The sequence below is a fragment of the Perna viridis genome, chromosome 2 (assembly GCF_037379345.1).
Source record: "Perna viridis isolate PV_CMFRI_1.1 ecotype Kerala chromosome 2, ASM3737934v1, whole genome shotgun sequence".
Taxonomy (NCBI): domain Eukaryota; kingdom Metazoa; phylum Mollusca; class Bivalvia; order Mytilida; family Mytilidae; genus Perna; species Perna viridis.
The window spans coordinates 55214686-55236387 of record NC_142446.1 but is presented as its reverse complement, the minus strand read 5'-3'; the positions used below and the strand labels follow the sequence as shown (position 1 = coordinate 55236387).

Sequence of the window (21702 nt, the reverse complement as noted above, 5' to 3'; positions counted from 1 at the left end):
GTACATTTCTGGAACCATATGAATTCTCCATGGTAGTTGAGAATATTTTACATATAACCTATGATGTAAACAAATGCACATCATAGATTGTTGACACATGGCGTTGACAGAACTGTCTATTTTAGGAAAATGATGAATACATTTCCCATCTGAGAAAAGCTACATTTGTATAATGGTGATAGATTGGGTTATGTGCCATACAAAATGAATACTACAAGGAATCAGCATCTTTTCAAGATCTTCACTTTCACTTACAAATCAACAATTTTACGATAAAACCAACTGACAACAACATTATACAAATATGATTAACAATAAGACAGTACTAGAAAGATAGAAATTATGGTTCTAAACAGCATAAAAACTAAATAGAAAAAAATATCAAGAAGTCAGCTATATTTACATACTTAGGAAGCACTGTTAAAACAGACATTGCTCAAAGATTAGCCAAAGCTACATGTTCATGTAGAACTGCCTTTTTCAACCAGAACTCAGTCTGAAAATCTGGTCCACTGATCTTGTCAGTATACAGTAAGAATAAAGCTTAAACAGTATAATGGCTGTATTATCTGAACAGTACTCTCTGGCTCAGAATGTTTGTGTATGACTTCAAGCTTGATCAACAAATGCTCTTAACTTTCCACACGAAATGTCTAAGAAGCAGTGTTCTCCCTAGGCCCGTAAAGCACTGCGCTTTACTGTGCTATCTAGTTTGAGCGCTGCACTATTGACCTCAGTACACTGCTATTTTGCTACCACCGCTGTTGTATGAAATTTAATATGATGATTAAAAAATCAATAGTGACAGGAAACGTGTGCCCCAAGGTCATTTATTGCATCCAACAAGGTAATTAGCTCAAAAAATAGCAGTAAACACCTATGGTCACCCCATGACAACATAGGTGTCTAAATCCAATCATAATTGTTACATTATAGACCAAATTGAACAAATCAAAACCGACTAGGGTCAAAGGTAACTCAACCCTGACCAAAAGCATGTGGCTATTTATGAATTCAAGGGCAAAAGACTGTTGCACAACCACAAGATTTTTTCAGCATTTAGAAACTGATTTACCTTTTGAAAGAATGTATTTAATTCCCAAACAATATCTATTCAATCATACATGCTTCCACTTTACACTTTGAAAAAAAAAAGGAAATGGCTGTCCTTTGTTTAAATTGTCTTGTTGTGTATCATCTGCACATATTTTTTGGCAGGAAAATAAGTTTTAACATAATAATAATTAAAAAACAAACAAAACAAAACAACTAGTGAGTCAACCTTAATTGACAAGAATAAGATTTATGCTTTTTTCCTGGCACATATGTTACTGTTAGCTCCACACTACTGACTAACTGAAATTTTGGCAACATGAATTTTAAGACCAGAATGTCTAGTACATGTACCTGTTAGATATTTCTGTATCTTTAAATATATTGAAAGTCAGAAAGACAAGAAGAAGAGTTTATTTGAGATTAATCATTCATAAGAGGTCCCAAAACAAAAAAGAAAATTGTGGGTCTGCTGTCATAAAAAATTTGCAGGTAAAACATCAGTGAAGAACTCTGGATGTGTATGAATAAGGGGAAATGTTTATGAAGAATTATAATATTTGTGTGAAACACAATGTATTAATGTTATAATTACTGCAATTGAAGTGCAATGGTAAAATATTTACCTATGGATAATTCATATATATATTCATAAACAGCAATGTACATTTTGAATACAGAGATAAATTTTTAAATAGTACATAAAATATGAATTGGCACTTTAAGACAAGGGACCTATTAGTGTCATCTCACACGTGTTGAATTCAGCGCTATCCAAAAGTCCAGGGGAGAACACTGAGAAGGATCTTAAAAATCTTCTGATCATGAACAAAGAACAAGATATGCTAACAACTACATTGTATACAGAGAGAAAAAAATGGAAATGTATAGGTTATGTTCTTCATTAAGATCAGGACAGCATGACTAAAACAAGCATTACCAGTATTTTGAACACTTGAACAGAAATGTTGAAAAAGGCCCAAACTTGGGACCCTACAGAAATTTGCCAATGATAAACAGAAATGGTGGAAATTTGTTGCTGCCCCACATGCCATAGGGTTTAATGGGTAGAAGTAGTAGTAGAAGAAAAAAACAAATCCTTGCAATGGTTATATTCAAATTCCATAAAAAGCCTTCAAGGTACAGTGACAGTACATAAATCCATGGAAGTCTGTATAAAAGTCCCACACAATTTTGGACAGATAGGATAGGCATATTTCAGAGCTTCTTACAGTATACTCATTTTAGTTCAGAATTTTCCATTCTCTATTAAATTCACACTGTAAGAGAGAATGGTCAATGGCAGCTAGTATAAGTCTGGCAAAACTGAAAAAAAAGAATGAAAGCCTCAAATTATATCCTATGGCACCGAATTTTTGGCAGGGTCATATGATTCTGCCTGCAACTTGCACTGAGCTCTAATGAGGTAAATATTGATTTGTGGATTTTCATGCAAAATGTATGGATGATAAGGATTTTTCTATTGAAGAAACCACAGCAAAACTCTACAATTTGGCAGCAAACAGCTTGTCAAAAGAGGAAACAATGACATTTCTATTCCAACAGAAGTGGTTTGACCTGCATTACAAAACTAATCACAAAATTGATTGATTGTGGTCAAATATAGCTTAATACTCAAGATATCATTATACTGAGGTGAAATATCATTTTATATTACATGTACATTATGTATGTTGCTCATCTTTAATTTGAGATGTAAGAAATATAAATGAACCGATAAACTAATATTTTTGGTTTTATTTTTCATGGGTACATGTACTTAATATCACAATTATTGGCCTATGAACATATCCTTGGGTACTTATTTTCAGGGAAATAGTAGAAAACTGGCAGACCTAAAGTGTTCTGCTTGGGTCTTATTTTTGAAAACTTGAGCCAAGTTAAGACAAATTGAAACAAAGGATATAAATGACCTTGACAGTCTTGAATGACAAAAGGACAAATGAGCTTGATCAATCAACCAGTGCTCACAAAATCTGTGAATCTATTTCAACATTAAAAAATGACAAATCACCAGGTCTGGGTTACTTATCTAAGAAGATGCTTAAAAGTTAACATTTGTCACTTCTACCTTTTTTACAAAATCCAACTTTTCACTGACTGCTTTAAAAGTGGAAAGTATTTGAAAAAAAAAAAACATTGACAAAGCTTATTCAAAATTATCAGGTGGGAAAAACCAAAACTTAACTGATCATATATCATGAAATGTATTTTTGATGAAAACTATAAACTGGTTCATGGTCTTGACCAGACGTAGACTTCTTCAGTAATATTGTATAGTACTTGTCTTGCTGTTTACATAATCCATATGTGGAACGCAGTACTTGTCCTTTAGTTTCAATTTTCAGGCACAGTTTTCATGTTTGATTCATTCTTATGATTATATTAGTGTCAGTTCCAGGGTGATCAGAACACACTGGGGCTACTGCTTCTGTTATAGACTAGATGAGTGTAAAACTAGAATACTGGTGTTGCTGTCATTGCATCCTTCAACATTAATAAACTCCTTGACATTTCCGTTAGTTTTTGCAATTTCTTTTGTTGATCATTGTAGCCTCTTCGCTAGATTTTTTTTTTGGTGTTATTTAATTTGATCACTGTTTTACCTCAGGCTGGTCATTTTTGTCGCATTGTTTTACCCAGAGCGATAGCGAAGGGTTAAATAACGACATAAATGGCCAGTTCATGATGATAAAACAATGATAAAATGGAGATTCCATGATTTTTTTTTATTCTGATATGACTAGTTTTTTTCATATTTTTGAATAAATGCAGCATATGTGTTGCACAAAATGTTGGTCATGTGTTGATACCTTTTTTACCAGGCTGTGGTCTAAAGAGCTTCGAAGCAAGTAATGTTAGAATTAAAGATGTATTTTTTTGCATGCATGTACTGGAGAGGCATTTTTTTTCACAGTTAAAGTGTGTCTTGAGTTGCATCCTTTGTATGGTATGGTTCAAGGTAGTTAAAACAAATTACTTTCTTGGTCGATTTTCATGTGTTGTGTTTTATCTGTTTACAATTCAAGGGCAGGTTAAAAATGTTGTTTATCATGCTTTAAGAGTACTCTCCCTCTTCTCTCTTCTTCCTGCTTTTGATTTTGCTCTGGTAAGAAATATATATGTACATGTAGGTTGACTGTGCTTAGAGTTTAACTTAATCTTGATCCATACCTGCAGCTTCAATAATGTTTATCTCCTGTTTAATACCTTTGCATAGATTGTGTTAATTATCTGCTGGACACTGTTGTTTTCTAGCTTAATTAAAAATCTAATGCAGTTTATGTAATACAATAGTTGTAAGTAATAATCTCTATTTATCTAGTGACAGACTGAGCGCTTCTGATCAATTTCAGTACTGATGCTTTAAATTTGCCATTGTTACTGAATAAATTATCAAACTTTATATGCCCTGAATATTTGAGTTCAGTTTTACCTAGGGGCCACTTAAGAATTTTGGGGCTGTGACAGAAACCATTTAACCCCGTGCAGGTCCAGGTGTCAAAAGAATAGGCCTGCAGTAGTGCTAAGCTTGTCGTAAAAGGCGACTAAATAGTGCTCAGAAACCTAGCCGGGGGCTAGGCGCTCTGCCCACAGAGCAACTGGGATGTGTGCCCCAGGTGGTGGAATGGAGTACCCCTGGCGTGTTACATGCTGGGGTTGTCAGGCTATAATACGGAAAACCTGACCGCAAACCATGGTGGTGCATCATGTTGGGAAAGATGCCACGTTCCTCGCACATTAAAGAACCCTGCTGTGGTATTCGATAGGAGTAGGAACCACTGCGCTCCGCCGCAGGAGGCTAAATTGCCCCACCTTACCCGTCCCTCCCTTTTTCTAGTGGCAATCAAAATTTGTCGACCCTACTGTCCTTGTGTCCCATCCCATTTTTCATTTCATCATTATTTCATGTTCATTTTATCATCCATTTTATGTTCATCGTCTGAATATAGCTGAAATATTGCTGCTCGGACGTTAAACCCCAACATTCAATCAATCAATCAGAAACCATTTAAGAATTAAGGGCAAAAAGGGGGCAACTTTGATTTTGGTCAAATTCTTATCCTGTGTCAAATGTATTAATTTCAAAACTATATCAAATTTGAATGGTGTGTCCATACTTGCCCCAACTGTTCAAGTTTCGACCTCTTAGGTCATGTCAAGCTGTGCCCTGTGAAGCATTTTTATTAAAACATGAGGAATTGGGGGAAAAAAACACTGTAAAATGCACAAAAAATCTGGTAACGTTCTTACCAACTTTTGTGAAAATTCATCTTTTTGTAAAGAAAGTAATATGAAACTTCTAATTTGATGTTACTATTGAATGCTCTTTGTACATTGTATATACATGTACATGCATTTGTTTTTATAAAACTCCACATAAGGAAATATAAATATCAAAATTAAGTGCATTTCTTAAATAGATATTTAACATTTTTTTCAAAATGGAAAAAGAAGAAAAAGATGAAATTAGAGTAGTTCCAACCCCTAAAAAATAATGCAAAAAAGAGAAGAAATTCTTGCCACATTTTCTGTTCTGTGGATCAGACAAATCCAGCTCATAGCGTTATTTGAATAATTACTATATTGCTTAGGGCTGCAAGTAAACTTTAATTTAACTACATTGTAGATTTAAGTTTTTCCCCTTACAGTCTTCATTATTTTGATAAGGATATATTTGTATCTTAGGTAAGCCATGTAATCTGTTCATCTATCATACTATATCTCGATCTATTTAAATTGAACACTAATGTCTTTTTTACCAGGCCCATTTTTTGTTAGCATGGTTCTTTATTTGTGACTCAGCAATAATTTTGTTGGTTTATAATAATTATGCCAGGTGTTATGTACTTAAAATAACTACCTTTCTTATTGTTATAATTACCTTGATACAAGTGCAATGACCAATTGAATAATCATATATGTAAAGATTGTATTATCAGGACATACATATACACCTGTAGATAATACCTACCGGGTTACTGGTATATTGATGAAATAGAGGAATGCTGCATATTCATACTTGTATGATAAGAAAACACTTATCAGATTAAATTAGAAAAGGGGATTCATATATAATACATGTATTACAAACTGTGTTGTTACCAGATAGGTTTACATTTAACTTTTCATAAATCAAAATTTACCTATAGATAGATTACAAGAAAACCTGTATTTTATTTATAGATATATATACATATGACATATATTCTTATTGCTGATGTAATCATAAATAATGACACTGGAGTTAAAGAATAAATTTGTTTCTGGTTAGTCACTTCTTTTAATTGGTAATTTGAACCTTCTTCTAAATAATCAGTGTGCTTGTGCCTGAGTCCCATAGTTCTTAAATAATGATGGTTGTTCACAACTATCACTCTTGTGTGTGAATTATTTGTTTACAAATGATATATTAAAGTTGTATTAGAATTATTTACATGTTATATTTTTCAGTGGAAAACCCAAAACTGCCTTTCAACTGATCTCATTGGAAGTTATAATATTAAACTTTGTCATTGGTTATAAGAAGTAGTTTACAGTTTAATGTTATGACAAACTGAATATTCATGTTACAAAGGAGGTATGTCTTATTTATGTTTATAAACAAAAAACAAGAAGGCAAATTTTCATATTCATGAACAAAAATAAAAGGAATTGTAATGGTCAAGAAGTAAAGACTTCATTACTGAAATTGTGAAACCCATCTCAAATGAATCTTTTTAACTGTTCAGGCTTAGGAATACCTACTTTGTGTAACTCAAAAGTATTTAGTAGTAGTCTTTATAAAAATCAGACAGAAGGTGATTCATGCATGTCAAAAACCCATCAAATTTGCTTTTAATTTCTTGTTCTGAAACAGCTACTGACACATAATCAGTCTTAGTTCTTCATTTGGTTGTTGCACTTTTGAGATAAAAAAATATATATAGATTGTACATGAAATTGGAACTTTGCAAGAGTTATCTTTCTTGACTTGGTTTGATTTGGTTGATTTTAGTGGGAGATAAATGTATAATTTTCTAAAAAATGCAGGTCTGAATGCAAAAATTATTATCGTCATCTGAAAGTATAGCATATGTAGACTGAAAAAGCATTGTTTGTTTGGTGGGTTTTTCTACACCATGAATCACTTTACCATTGGCAGTGGCTAACTTTATGTGGACCGGTACTTAATGCAATATTATTCTCCTATTATGGAAAAATTAAATCAATTTTCAGCAAGTTGAATTTTGCCATTTTTTTGTCACTTTATGTTGTTAATGGTACCTATTATGTTTAATCTGTAACTCAAAAAGTATTAAAGCTGTATCATTCAAACTTTGCACAGTTATTGTATACATATTGAAGATTTGCACCTCCAGTTATGGAGAAGTTTGATTTTTTTCTGTTATTTTAGCATGTTGAACATTTTTCAGCTGTATATGCTATCATTAGGACATTAAATAAGGAAATTTGTAACCCACATTGTTCATGTAGTTTTTTTACTTGCTTAGTAATTTTATACATATTGAAGACACTTATATGCTGAAATATATATGATGGTGACACAGGTCCAGACATGTATTGGTCTTGTTTTTTGATTGTTTGTTGGGTTTAGACAGGTGTTTGGTTTACATAGGTTCAAAATAAATTTTAGACTAATTTAAGGAGGTAGACCTAGGATAAGGAATACAACTCTTACAAATCATTGGAATATTTGTATATGGCATTTTACATCAATCTCATATAACCATCAAAGTAACTTGGACTGTTTTTATTCTGTTTCAAATGAAAGCTTGATAGGCCACAGTGAAATTGAATACGATATTCAAACATATCACTGATTTCAAGAGTTATGTCCCTTACCTTAGGTCTACTTTCTTAAAGGGACTTAAAAAAAATGTTCGTCATGTTAAATTTTTATCAGACTCTTCACATTGCAAGTGAGTAAATTCCAGTAAGGAATAGATAGGGATGTCATTCTGATATTATGTTTTGACTTACTGAAGATATCAAATCATGCATTTTGTGCTGATTTGTATGTACATTTACCCATATCAGTATCTCTGTTTGTGTACAAAATGTACCTGTCATACCAAGACCTTTTGATATATCCTTTGAGTGATTTGTATTTTTTATGGTAGAATGTAAGTCAATATAAAAGGAGGCTACCTTTTATTTTTATATCCCATACACACCTGTCTGTCCATCCATCTGTGTGTCTGTCATTAGTTGTTGTCACCTGTATAGTGACCCCATTTTTGAAAAAAAAAATCTGTCTAACTTTGGTGAATGATTAGTAGCTATAAAATCTAGAATGGAATTGATTGTCACAGAACTGGTCAAATAGGACCAATTTCTTGAGGGGACAGTAAAAAGATAATGATTTAGGCTGGTTGCTTGGATTGCACCTCCATTTTTAATGGATTTCCTTCTAACTTTAGTGAATGGTTAGTAGTTTTAAAATCTTGGCTTTGAAAGATTTTCATGGAAATTAGTCAAGGGGACCATTTTATTTGGTCATTGAGATTGAGCTTTTCTAAATAGTGCAAATGTGTGCATTTTGTATATTATGAGCATGCTTACAAAGGTTAATCATCATTTTATTGTTCTTCTACATTTTTATATTTTAGCAATTTAGATAAGACTTTATCCACCACACAATGAGAAGCAATTACATGTATTGATACACAACTGTTTGTTCTTTTAAATATGGTAATAATTAGTTTTTTGAAGTCATTGAGTTACGTTTTTGAAATTTTCTTTACAGATTATAAAAGATGATTTATAGTGATGACCATGATGTTAAGGAGAAGATACTGCAAGAATGAGAATATACATTTAATATTTATTGTAAGTATTAGTAAATTTTTTGATACCACCAACTAAAAGTTGAGGGTATGTATGTATTGTGTCTGTAAAATTGTCTATTCATCCATCTACACTTTTGAGCTCACCTTGTTGTTAACTATTGTATATCGAAAGGAAATTACTTGATGACAGATTCATAATTTGGAAGTCTACTGAATCATGTACTAATATATGTTACTTCTTCTGCTACATGTTTGTTCTATTTATAAATAACACATTACACGTTAATGAGTACTTTTAAAACACAAGATACTTTATCCATTGAATGGGGTTAAGCAAAGGAAGTCAGGGGAATGATGGCATGTTATCTTCTTCAGTGAGTTGGTCTGCAAAAATCAAGTCCACCTTAAGTGCAAGAAAGTCAACAACAAAAATCATCAAAGCATCCCAAACATTAGACTCTTTTCAATTTGCAGGTATTATTAGTAGTAATTCAATGGGAAATCACCTCATCTCATCGATGTCGGTTACCTCCTGTGCGAGTGCCAAGTTGTCCAAAATCTACCTTGGAATGGAGCATCCATGCTGATGAATTTTGTACAGACAAGACCGAGTATCATTGTCTGGCCACTGAGGAACACAATCCTGATAATCCAAATACCGGTATCATTGAGTGTTGTATGAGTAAAAGTATAATTACAAGAGGTAAATAAGACTTTTCATATGAATGGAAAGTTTTTTATGTGTAAGTTGTTTTAAGAATCCCACAAAACGGAGAGAAAAATCAGTTAAATGCATGTCAAAACCCCACCAATCTGACAATGTAATTTCACTCAAGGATACTTTCTCTGTTTGGAAAGACTATTATATGATCTTTGCATCACTGGATTTGCTCAAAAATTTTTCAATAGAATGTTAGAAAAAAGAGGTTGGCAGAGTTATGTGCCCTTTGAATGTTAATGTTCAATGCATTTGAATGAAATTATAACTCAGTTTGCCAACATGATATGGAAAATCTTTTTTCCTTGATTTTGATGGTGTAAATAGTCAAATTAACTTTCAAAATGGTGGGGTTTTTCATACCATATTTCACCCACTGCCTGATTCTTACAGAGACTGACACTTAAAGGGCATTGTTATTATAGTGTTCTGTATACACTTCTTGTAAGAAAAGTTTTTGTCTGAATGAACTTCTGTTACAATTTTTCTTATCACAAAAGTAAAGAATTTTTATATATGAATATTTTGTGGTTTCACCTAAGCATTGTGCATAAGTAAACAATAAGTGATTAATGCATATTTTTTTTTCTAAAAACATTTTTTTACGGAAATAAACACTCAGAACATCCGAATGGACTATGTTTTTAACAATGAGGGTGTCAGTGGAAGTTGATTTTCGAAAATACTGATGGCTTAGTTTAAGTCATAATCTACTTTATAAGAGTATGGGAAAATTTCATGCAAAAGTTTGTACACCATTTTACGCAATAACCATTCAATAATTATCTGCAAAACAATGATAAAATGGAATTGCCATGATTTATTTTGATTTTATAACTACTTTCTTCATGTTTATGCCAGCACTCCACAGTATTGTAGAATTGCCTAATTTTGGTCTTGTAATCTGATGCTTTGTAACATTTATCACTTTAAAAAATTGTCAAGCATCTGTAAATCTATATATCTAGAAATAGCTCAAGCCAAGGCCTTCAGGATGCAGTAAAAATTTTCTGGAAAAAATTTACCCACAGCATATAGGGTTACCATAGAAACCATGCAAAAATATGCGAAAATTTGCAAAAAAGTTCATAAAATCAGGTTTTAAAATATCAAATTTCCCGCAAAATATCTAAAATTTTTATTTCAATCCCTGAAACTGTTCAAACTTTTCCCTTCGAAAACCCCTTCCTCATATGGGCATCGCCGGTTAGATTTTGAGCTATTTCACTTTGTAATCCACTTATTAAATTTAGCATGGTAAAAAATTGACTTACTTTCACTTTCACAATGAAGTCAAATTGTCATTGAAAAAAAGCGCCTTCAACATTGAAAATATATAAAACATTGCAAAATACTTTTAAAAGTCCCCTTTTTTCAGAAAATGTTTTATCAACAATAGATTCTTCATTTTTAATCACTATAGCAACCACCGGTTTCCATTTATGTCATTTTTCATCCCTAGCCAAAAGTGCGAAACTAAACTAAACTGTGGAGTGCTGGCTATAAGAAGACACAGCTTATGTATTGCACAAAATGGTGACCATTGTGGAGCAAATTTTACTGTAACGTGTTACTTTGGAAATAAGACTGTCATAGGTCTATGATATTGGACTTTTGTTAATTGCCATTTTACCATGGTTGTGCTCTAAAAACCTTTGAAGCATGTCATATTTGAATGACACTAATAACTTGGTTATGATAGAACAGCTACAGTCAAACCTGTCTGAGCAACCAACTGTATTCAGTAATAACGTTAACCTGTTTTAAAAGACTGTGTTTAAATTATCTGTATGTAGGTCATCCTGTGTAAAATTTACCTGTATATAAAGACCACTTGGTTTATGTGATCATGATTTTACCCTCCCTTGGAAGGTCACCTAACACAGGTTTGACTGTACTTCTTATTAAATTCTGGGTCTAATTTCTGCTGAAATATTTATTTGCAGGTTACTTCCCAAGATACAACACTTTGAAAAATGAAATACAAGAACAAATATGTAGTAGTGATTACTACATGCCAACTAACTTTGACTCGAACAGATTTTTAGACAATGGGCCTGGTAAATGTAAATACAAGAAATCTGAATGCTCCATGGAAGGCATGCTTTTGTGTTCAGAGGGAAGCATTGTTGAGGACAGAAAGTGCATGTGCAATTATAAAAATAAGTATAGTCCAGTTTTGAGTATACCAGAAGGAGGCAGTTGTTTCTATCAAAAAGACAACTTCTGTGAAATGGACACGAATTGCAGTCAGCCACATCAAGAACTAAATATGTGTAAGTTACGGAGGTAGACCTAGGGTAAGGGACACAACTCATGAAATCAGTGATATGTTTGTATCACATTCAGTTTCACTAAAGCCTCTCAAGCTTTCATTTGAAGCATAATAAAATGAATCCAAGTTAACTAGATGCTTTCATAAGATTGATGTTAATTGCTGAATACAAACATTCCAATGATTTTTAAGAGTTGTGTCCCTTACCATAGGTCTACCTTCTTAAGGCATACAAACAAGTTTTTTCATCAGATGTTGTTTATGTAACTGCAATTAGAAGATGTATAGGTTAGTCTACACCAGACTGTGCTTAATTTCCTTGGATTCTATATATTTTACAAGAAATCTGTGTTAAATGAGGTAGAAAGGGTTACTATGCTTTAATACATGCTTTTTAAATAAATCTCTGTTAGAATTATGCAAATTCTGTAATATGTGATTCACCCCAAAAAGGCTACATATTTTTATCATTTTTATTATGTTGTTTTATGGGTCTATATGATGAAATGTATAATTATTCTTTCCCATCTGTCTGCTCTTATGAAATAGTTGAAAACTCAATAGTTTCTATTGTATTTCAGTATCATTTACAGACTTAGCTCCTAGCTTCTTTAATTTTTAAATCTTTGTAATTTAAATCTCCTATGAACAGGGTTTATATGAATGCCACATTTTGATTTCTGTTTACTTCACCATTTTAAATAAAATATCAAAAATAAAAAAAAAATGTAGGCTTTCTGACTATGATTCACATTTTGTATGATTCTCAGATGGAATGCTTCTTAAAAACAAGTTGTAAGAGTCAAACTTTGTTGTAAATTAATGTGAAACATATTATCTTGAATTATTATTTAGATAGCAATGATTTATGGAGTGTTCTTTGTCTGTTAAATGTGAATCAATTCTGTAATTTCACTCTGAATATCAATCTGCCAATCAAAAAAATTGAAATTTTTATGCTGAAAATAGCAATATATTATTGAAATGATTAATGAAATAAATTGTATAATCAATTAGTTATCAAGAAAATCCGAAATGTATTTACTTGTGCCAGAACCCTTCAAGATTTAACTTGTATGGGGAATTAGTTAAATATGATGATCTTCAGCACTGGTGATCATATTTTAATTTAGTTATTAAATTTATCCAATTAATTATCCTACCAATTTCCATTTGTCACAGTTTAAAATCAGAAAGGTCAACTCGGTATCATTTTGATGAGTGTTGCACAAGAGCTGCACTAATTCTGTAAACAGTTTATTGTTTTAAACATGGTTTTGCTGTATTCTGATATGGTTCCTAAAATTTCTTTCAGTGTATGAATGCGTTAATAAGTGCCTAGAAGGACAATATCGACCAGAAGACTCTGTAAAATGTGTGCCTTTACCAGCAACAACAGTGTAAGATTTGTTAAAATTATTATAATGCTACATATATGTCAAATTAATATTGGATTCTAATCTATTTGTGAAAAATTATGGACTGATGGGTTGATAATTATCTTTTTCAAAATATTTACTTTTGATCTTACCTGGCCTAAGGCTAGGTGAGCTATTGCTATCACTTGGTGTCTGTCATCGTCGTTGTCATCGTCGTTAATGTTTCAGAAGTCTTCTCCTCTGACTCTACTTGACCATTTGACACCAAACTTTTTATCTGTTGAAAAACATGGCTGCCATTACTAAAAATAGAACATAGGGGTCAGACAGAAGTTTTTCGCATATATCTCCAAGCGGGCTAGGTTTAGCCTAATTCTGGCATAGATAAAAGTGTTTAGCATGATGAGGTCTATCTGTGGTCAAATATACATATTAATCTGTTAAGGTCTCACTAACCACTTCCAGGTCAAACGGCCACCCCCTATGTAGTACCAAAAACACACTGAACATAGACCTATGCATTGTAAGTGCATTATTTGTGTGTATTCTGATTAAAAGTAGTAAAAATAAAGCTGAGAATGTGTACTTTAAAATCATATATGTAATTTACTACAAAAGTGTATGAATATTGTTTACATGTGTCAGTAATTTGCCTCCATGCTGTCAGTTAGCAGAAAAGGTAAAAATGTTGATTTTCAGTATTTTTTATTCAAGTAAATTTTGTGAAGAATTTCTGCGGACATCGTAACATTAGAGAAATGATTTTGAAAGCCTTATTTTATGCAACTTATGGTATGCAACTTTAAGGTGTCATTTGTCCTGGGAAGTCACAGTGAAACATTGAAAATTACTTGTTTAACATGTAAAGTAATTAATAATTAATTAATAAATAAAGTTATTGCCCTTTTCGAGGTTTTTTTTTTGCTATAATTTTTAATGTTATTTCTTTCAGAAATCTTCTTCTCTGACACTACTTGACCAATTAAAACCAAACTTTGTATGAATGTTTCTTTGGGTATCCTGCATGGAACTGATGTGGGGATTTTTTATCAGTTGAAGAACATTGACGCTGTTACTAGGAGTCAGACAGTAGTTTTTTGCATGTATCTCCAAAACCATTAGGTTTAGCCAAACTCTTTCAATTGCTGAAATGATCCTTATTATAAGGCCTTCAAAAGTCATCAGGGATCAAAGTTGTCGGGCGACTCCTTGTAAGAGTTATTTCCCTTTAAAGATGAAATTGATGTTGTTTTATTGTACAGTTTTCAACCAATATCTTGAAAACTATTATAGATAGAAAGAAACTTTCAATTACTGAAATGATCTTTATGATAAGTCCTACCAAAGTCTTCTCCAGTCAAAATTGTTGGACAACTCCTTGATAAATCTATTGCCCTTGAAAAACAAACTTTAATCAGGTTAGCGATTCAGGCTCCTGGGAGCCTTTTGTTTCTTTTACAAAACCAAAAATAAAAAACAATAAATTGGTGAATGGAATTCATCTTGGACTTGATTAAATTGTCTTATTTAAACAGATTGCTTGCTATAGTAAAGTTTAATTCAAATGATTCAAAAATCTTGTTGATATCACTTTCAAGTTCTATAGGAAGATTTACTTTATTTACCAAGATAAAATTAGGTTTGATTTAGAACCATGTTTATTGACTAATAATACGAGTAAATGGTCCTCAACTATCTTTATTAGACTTTGGCTGCACCTCATGTAAATTTGGCTACCCTTGGAACAATAACTTAGCCAAAATAGAAAATCAAAAGCAATAATACTTTTACTATTACATATATGTTTCCTTTGTTAATAGTGCCACTACGAATATATCATCAGAGAAAACAGTTATAATAACTTCAACAAGAAAAACATTGACAACAACATCAACTGATCCTATGGTGAGACCAGAAATAACTGATGGTGGAGAGCATGGTAATTTTTAAGAATTTAAGATTTCTCAGTTTTAATTCGACCACAAAAAATTTGCGGTCATTAAATGTTATGGTACAGTCGTCATTGTTGTCATCATTTAGGGACACTTCTTTTCTATGCAATACTTTAGTTGTGGTTTACCATTTTGATATGATTTTACTAAGCAATAGTGGAAGGTTCCTATTTAATTGAAACTTTTTGGCCCTGACCAAGAAAATACAGGCCATTCTCCTCTGAAACTACTAGACCAATGAGAAACTTGGTATGAATGTTTCTTAGGGTATTCTGCATCAATCTAATTTGGAAATTTTTGGTCCGTCACACATCATTGCTGCCATTACTAAAAATAGAACAGAGGGGTCAGACATAAGTTTTTCCCATATATCTCTGAAATCATTAGGTTTAATTAAATTTGGTACATGTAGGAAAACATGTTATCCTGAGTTGAATGGTGATTTTGAAAATTTGATTGGAGCAGCCATTTTCAAAATTGCTGTTATTTTCCTGCTTTTTTTTTTATTTACATTTGCTTGATTTTCAACAATCCTTGGTTTTTGTAATAAACATGGTATCTTGAGTTGAATGATAATTTAATTTGGATAGATTAATTATAAACCTTGTTTTACTTCATTATCTGTTTTTTTTTCTCTGAATATTTGTGTAAAGCAAGCTATATAACTCAGTACTAAAGGGTATAGTTTTCTCTGCCTTCTGAGCAGCTGTTGGGGCAACAAACGAAGGACAAGGAGGCCCTTAAAACACATCGTATTGTTTTGCCAGTGTGCAGAGACGGCATTATTATTGGCAAAATACCACCTAAGAGAAATCCAATAATATAAATGATTTCAAAATATACATAAAGTTTTATTTGGTAAATCTGACATCAGGAAAATGATAAATTGATACACCCTAGAACTTAAAATACTGGCTTATAATGCTGGTTTGTAATTCCTATTTACAAATGCCAAAAAAAACAATTTCCAAAAAAAATAAAATATTTTACCTACCTATCTACCCACACCTGACTTGGTAGGGTCGAGTTTGGGGAAACAAACAATTTTTTTTGTCCTATTCTGCATAGAACTTATGTAGGGATGTTTGATCCGTTGTGAAACATGGCTGCCATTACTAAAACTAGAACATAGGGGTCAGACAGAAGTTTTTCACTTACATCTCCAAAACCGTTAGGTTTAGCCAAATTCTTACATAGGGAAAAGGGGTTCAGCATGATGAGATCTATACATAGTCCATTTTTGGTATTACAGCTAGCTGAAATAGACCAATCCCAGTTTCAATACAAATCTAACTAGGCTAGTGAGTAATTTAAATAGCTCTTTATGTAGAGATCTGCCCTACATTATACTAATGTGTCCTATCTGTCAATTATGATGACCTTAACCTATGAACTTGCGATCCACCATCATAATTGATAGTTGTTCAAACTAAAAAGACAGTGTCCAATCCAAAAGATCACTCAGGTCTGGTAGTTAAGTAAGACACAATGGTATAATTTAGAGCAGATTTTTATCTAGGTTTGTATTGAAAATTGTCTTTTTTAACTAGCTTTAATGATTAATCTATTAAGGCATGTTAGGGTGATTGCCCTTTTTGACGTTTTTTCCCTAATTTTAATGTTATTTCTTTCAAAAATCTTCTGCTATGGAACTACTGGACCGATTAGAACAAAACTTGGTATGAATATTCCTTAGGGTATTCTGCATAGATCTAGTGTTAGGATTTTAGATTTATCAAAAACCAGTGCCACTGTTACTAAAATAGAACAAAGGGGTCAGTCAGAAGTGTTTTTTATATATCTTCAAAACTTCAGCTTTAGCTGAAATCTTTCAAGTGCCAAAATGATCCTATTATAAGACCTACAAAAGTCTTCATTGGATCAAAGTTGTTAGGTGAATCCTTGTTAGAGTTATTGCCTTTGAAAGGTGAAAATGACTTTTAGCTCACCAGGCTGAAGGCCGTGTGAGCTATTGTCATGACTTTGAATCAGTTGCCATCTGTCGTCGTGAGCTTTTTCAAAACATCTTCTTCTCTGAAACTGCTTCACCATATGGTATGAAACTTGACATGGTTCTTCTTTAGGGTATTCTGTACAAACTGAGTGTTTAAAATTTCTAAAACTTGGAAAACATGGCTGTTATTACTGAAAATAGAACATAGAGGTCAAAATACAGTTTTGTTTGCACATTAACTCAAGAACTATTGAATTTAGCAAAATTAATGTGATGGTGGACCTATACCAGAATTTTCAAAAAGATTAGTGGCCCGATGGAGGAGTTATTGCCCTTGAAACAGATTTTTCTGTTGTTTTTCACATGTATGACTTTGAATATTTTCTTCCATGAAACTGTGGGACAAAATTTAATGAAAGTTAGTATCCTTAATCTTTAGTGTATATTGCACAAACTGATCATTCAAATTTTTCACTGGTTGGAAAACATGGCAGTCATTACTAAAAACAGAACATAGGAGTCAAAATGCTATTTTTCCTATTTTTTCCTGAACTATAGAAGAAAAAAGGAAATGAAAGCTACTCATAAGATATACATGGTACAGTCAAACTTTGATGTGTCGAACTCAAGTGAGTCAAAATCTTGGATAACTTGATCTAATTTGGCAGTCCTGGCAAAATTTGATTACTCCTATACTATTTTACCTCTGATGACTCAAACTCAGATAAATCGAAGTTTTTGATAAATAGAGGTTATCAATCAGTCCCCTCGATAGGTCTTCAAGGTTAATTCACTTTGATGGCTCAAAGTGAACTAATTAGTTGGAAAAGTGATTGCTTTTAGCATGGCTTATGTAATTACTAGTTGACACCTTTATGGCCTGATTTGTGTATTTGATTAATACAAAAAAAGCTTGTGTAGGTGTAGTAAAAACAAACAATTTTGAATAATCACATGTCTGAATTCAAATGATTAATGTTATCAGATATTATGATAATGATAAAATTTCTTATTTGGAATGATATCTGATCATTTAATTACACGTAAAACAGATGATAATAACTGATGTATTTTTTATGTTTGTTTCGCTAGTAAAGCTGAAATTTAATTGTTGTAATATAGTGCACACAGTTTGACTGTACTTCACATATTGAGTTATTCAAAGCAAGCCGTTATGTAGAATTGACATTTATGATATAGGACAATTTTTAAAAAAAGAATTTCGCCTAAAACATTTGATGTTGCTCAGAATTTATAACGAATTTCATACACAACACATAAACAATCAACAACCAATACATTTCCGGATTATGCTCAGCCTGGGATGACTGGAACCTCGGATAAGTTGAAAATTTTTTGTATGTCTCTTTGACTTTAACTTAAGGAGGTTTGACTGTATTCTGAGTTGACTGGCAGTAATGAAATATTTTTAGGTGTCCATTTTGCACCTATTTTCTCCAGTTGTTTAGATTCCTTGGATTTTTGGTTTCTCTAGAAAACATGTTATTCTATGTTGAATGGTAATGATGAAAATTTGTTCTGGACGGCCATTTTCAAAATGGCTCCCATTTTTGTCCAAATTTTATACCGGTACTTGCTTTGATTTCAACGATATTTGGTTTATGTAGGAAGGTCTCCTGAGTTAATGAATGGTGATGATGAAAATGTTGTGTAGCAATGATTTAACTTTATTTTATTTTCTTTCTCAGCAATTGTATAGCAGGCTAATCCCCCTAGGGGAACCCCAGCCAAAATTTTTCCAGAGGTTCTTTAAAACACTTTGAAGGCATTTCCAACATAAATACTCAGTTGTACTTACAGCATTCATCAATACATTGTATATGCTCTTTTTTAGTCATTTTTTGGACAAACATGGTAACAAAGCATGATACCTTTACTTACTCTGTTAATAGGGCATGGTTTGCCAAGTGAGTGATTCAGGATCTTTGAGAAACTCTTGTTTACAGTTTTCTGCCAATATCTTGAAATCTATAATAGATGGAAAGAAACTGATCCTTATACAAATTTAACAAGGTGAGCAATTCAGGCTCCTGGTAGCCTTTTGTTTATTTTTTGTCTGTTTTGAAAATTTCTAATTTAATTTTAAACTTTGTGCAATATAGTGTCTAAACCATTTGTTGTGTCCATAATAAATTGTAAGTCCTTATGCTTAAGTGTGTAAAAAGCTGATATTGTGTCCACACTTGCCCCAACTGTTCAGGGTTCGACTACTACAGTTGTATCATGCTGCACTCTGTGATGCTTTTTATTTATGTTATTAAGAGAATATTGTATTTTAGGTGAATGGATTTCTTTCGATTTTACTATATGGTGGCATACTACAAAAGGAAGGCTTGGATTGATTTTAGAGATTTTGAAGCAAACACTGAAGATAAAAGTCAAATCTCTATATTTGTATTTAGACTGTATCTTTGTTATATGAAAGAAAAGTCATTAACCAGAAATGCAAATTGAACTAACAGTGCAATATTTATCATCTTGAAGTGAAGTTATACTTCTTAGTCTTGTAGTTGTCATTACCTGGCTCTCCTCTGATATTGTTCCACAATATTCTGTACCACAATGGTCAGACTTGGATTGATTTTAGGGGCAGAAACAAGTATTTTTTACTGATTTCTGGATGATGAGTTGAGTGAAAAACAAAGGCCTGCTTTTAAATGCTACCACAAGGTGCCATATGCCCACAGTAAGTGCAGGTTTTGACTGGAACCATATAGAAATAAGGGCCAAAAATTGACCACATTCTAATCATATGTCCAACTGTTCAGGGTTTGACCTCTGTTGTATCAAGCTGCCTCTGTGAAGCAATCAATTTTATTTGGCTTCCTTTTAAAGGAGACATGAGGCAATAGCAAAAAGACTTAATGCAGTTTGTACTCACAACTGTCTTTCATACGTTTTGTTCAATTATGACTAAACATGGTTTATGAAACTGTTCATCTACTTTGAGCATGTGCTGATCAAATATTTAGCCATTTTTTACCTAGCTTGCATCCTTATATGAAGCTGTCATTATAGAATGTCATATGACTGGGCGAGGAGCATGCAGATCATAGGATATATATTTCTTTATTTTTTTGTAGACACAAAGAGACTAGTCATAATTGCAGTATCTGTTGTGATTAGTTTGGTTGTTATAGGGTTTATAGTAATCATATTAGTGCTGTTGTGTTCTCGTAAATGTAAGTATCATATTATTAAACTTTCTTGACCAAATAAGGTAATGCAGTATGTTCATTGTACTTCTGTATAATTGTAACTTTTACCGCCTATACCTCTACAAACAAACACCTCCGTTCAGATCTGCTGAGGCTTCTTATGCAATCTTTGAAGTTTTTATTGTCAGTTATGAAATTTCACATTTTCCCTATAAGATTGGATTGTGGACTGTAACTGTCTTGAAAACTCCTTCAGATTGAGTCAAGGTAGATTTAAATGATATATACTTAGTTTGAATGACAACAGAATTACCTAACACTAATCCGATTCATAATCAAGTCAAGACCAACATAAAAATAGAGTAAATACAATAAAGTGGAATTGAGTTTTCTATACCTATTAACTGTATGTAAAGTAACTAGCAATTTATCCAACATATATTTAGACCAGTAATGTCACAGACATATTTGTAAATTATGGGAAAGGTAACATTATGTTATCAAACCTTTTATGACAACTTATTATGCATTTCCTTTGTTTAATGCAAATTAATGTGAAAATGTGAAAAGGGATTTATGCAGTATGTCCTGTTTTATTTCTTCATCTCTGTGTAGCAGACAGGATTTTCATCTTGCTGTTGTTGAGCGCCTTCCTTTGCTAGCTTATCTGCTTTTCCATTTCCGTTGATTCTACAATGTGAAGGTATCCACTGTATGGCAGTTTTAAGGCTCTGGATGGAATAAATAGCTCTTTCAAGTTGTGGTAGTTTTTTGTTGGTCAGTGCTTGGCATATTTTCAGCATTTTCCTTGATGTAATATGCTGCATGGATGAGTGCTTCTTCTTCAGCCTTGGAGTTGGAGTAATGTAATCCTGTTGGTATTGCCATTGACTGTTGTTCTCCATTTTGGTATTCAGTGTAGTTTGTTGTCGCATTTATGGCTGAACCGTCTGTGTAAATTCATGCCCACAATTCTCATGGATACTCTACTTCAAGCATGCTCATTGTTACTGTCTTTTTGACGATGTTTGATTGTTCATCTTTTGCACTGAGTAACGGAACTGTTGTCCGAATGGTTACATTGTCCTCCTGTGGGCTTACATTTCCTTCGTAACCCCAGTTTGTACCAGCAAGTTTTCTCATGATGTTTAGTTTTCATCTGGCTTTGGCTTCTGCTGTCATTATATGATGTTTCCATGTAAGTCTTTTAATCGAAGCTTACTGATCTGCTGAATGCTGATCTTCCATTGTGATATGGATGTCATCCATGGTCAGTTTGACAGATTGGGTTTTAGGTGAGAGTGTAAAGAGGATTGCTGTTGTTTTCTCTCTATTGAGAGCAACACACCACTCATTGGCCAATTTGACCACCATATCT

At 32.6% G+C, this 21702-nt stretch overlaps 1 protein-coding gene across 14 annotated transcripts in view; it reads left to right on the top strand.

Moving 5' to 3' along the window:
* LOC148626108 (uncharacterized) overlaps positions 1-21702 on the top strand; it is a 68511-nt gene that overhangs the window by 1246 nt on the left and 45563 nt on the right. For 13 of the 14 annotated variants that reach the window (XM_088569750.1, XM_088569756.1, XM_088569755.1 and 10 more), the window contains exons 2-8: positions 6529-6655; positions 8825-8907; positions 9342-9570; positions 11532-11861; positions 13176-13260; positions 15060-15178; positions 20250-20348. In XM_088569750.1, coding sequence (XP_088425876.1) covers positions 8848-8907; positions 9342-9570; positions 11532-11861; positions 13176-13260; positions 15060-15178; positions 20250-20348 — 922 coding nt within the window. In that variant the 5' untranslated portion in view covers positions 6529-6655; positions 8825-8847. Of the gene's footprint in view, positions 1-6281; positions 6345-6528; positions 6656-8824; positions 8908-9341; positions 9571-11531; positions 11862-13175; positions 13261-15059; positions 15179-20249; positions 20349-21702 lie in introns of those variants that run through there. The other variant, XM_088569745.1, reaches the window with a different exon arrangement.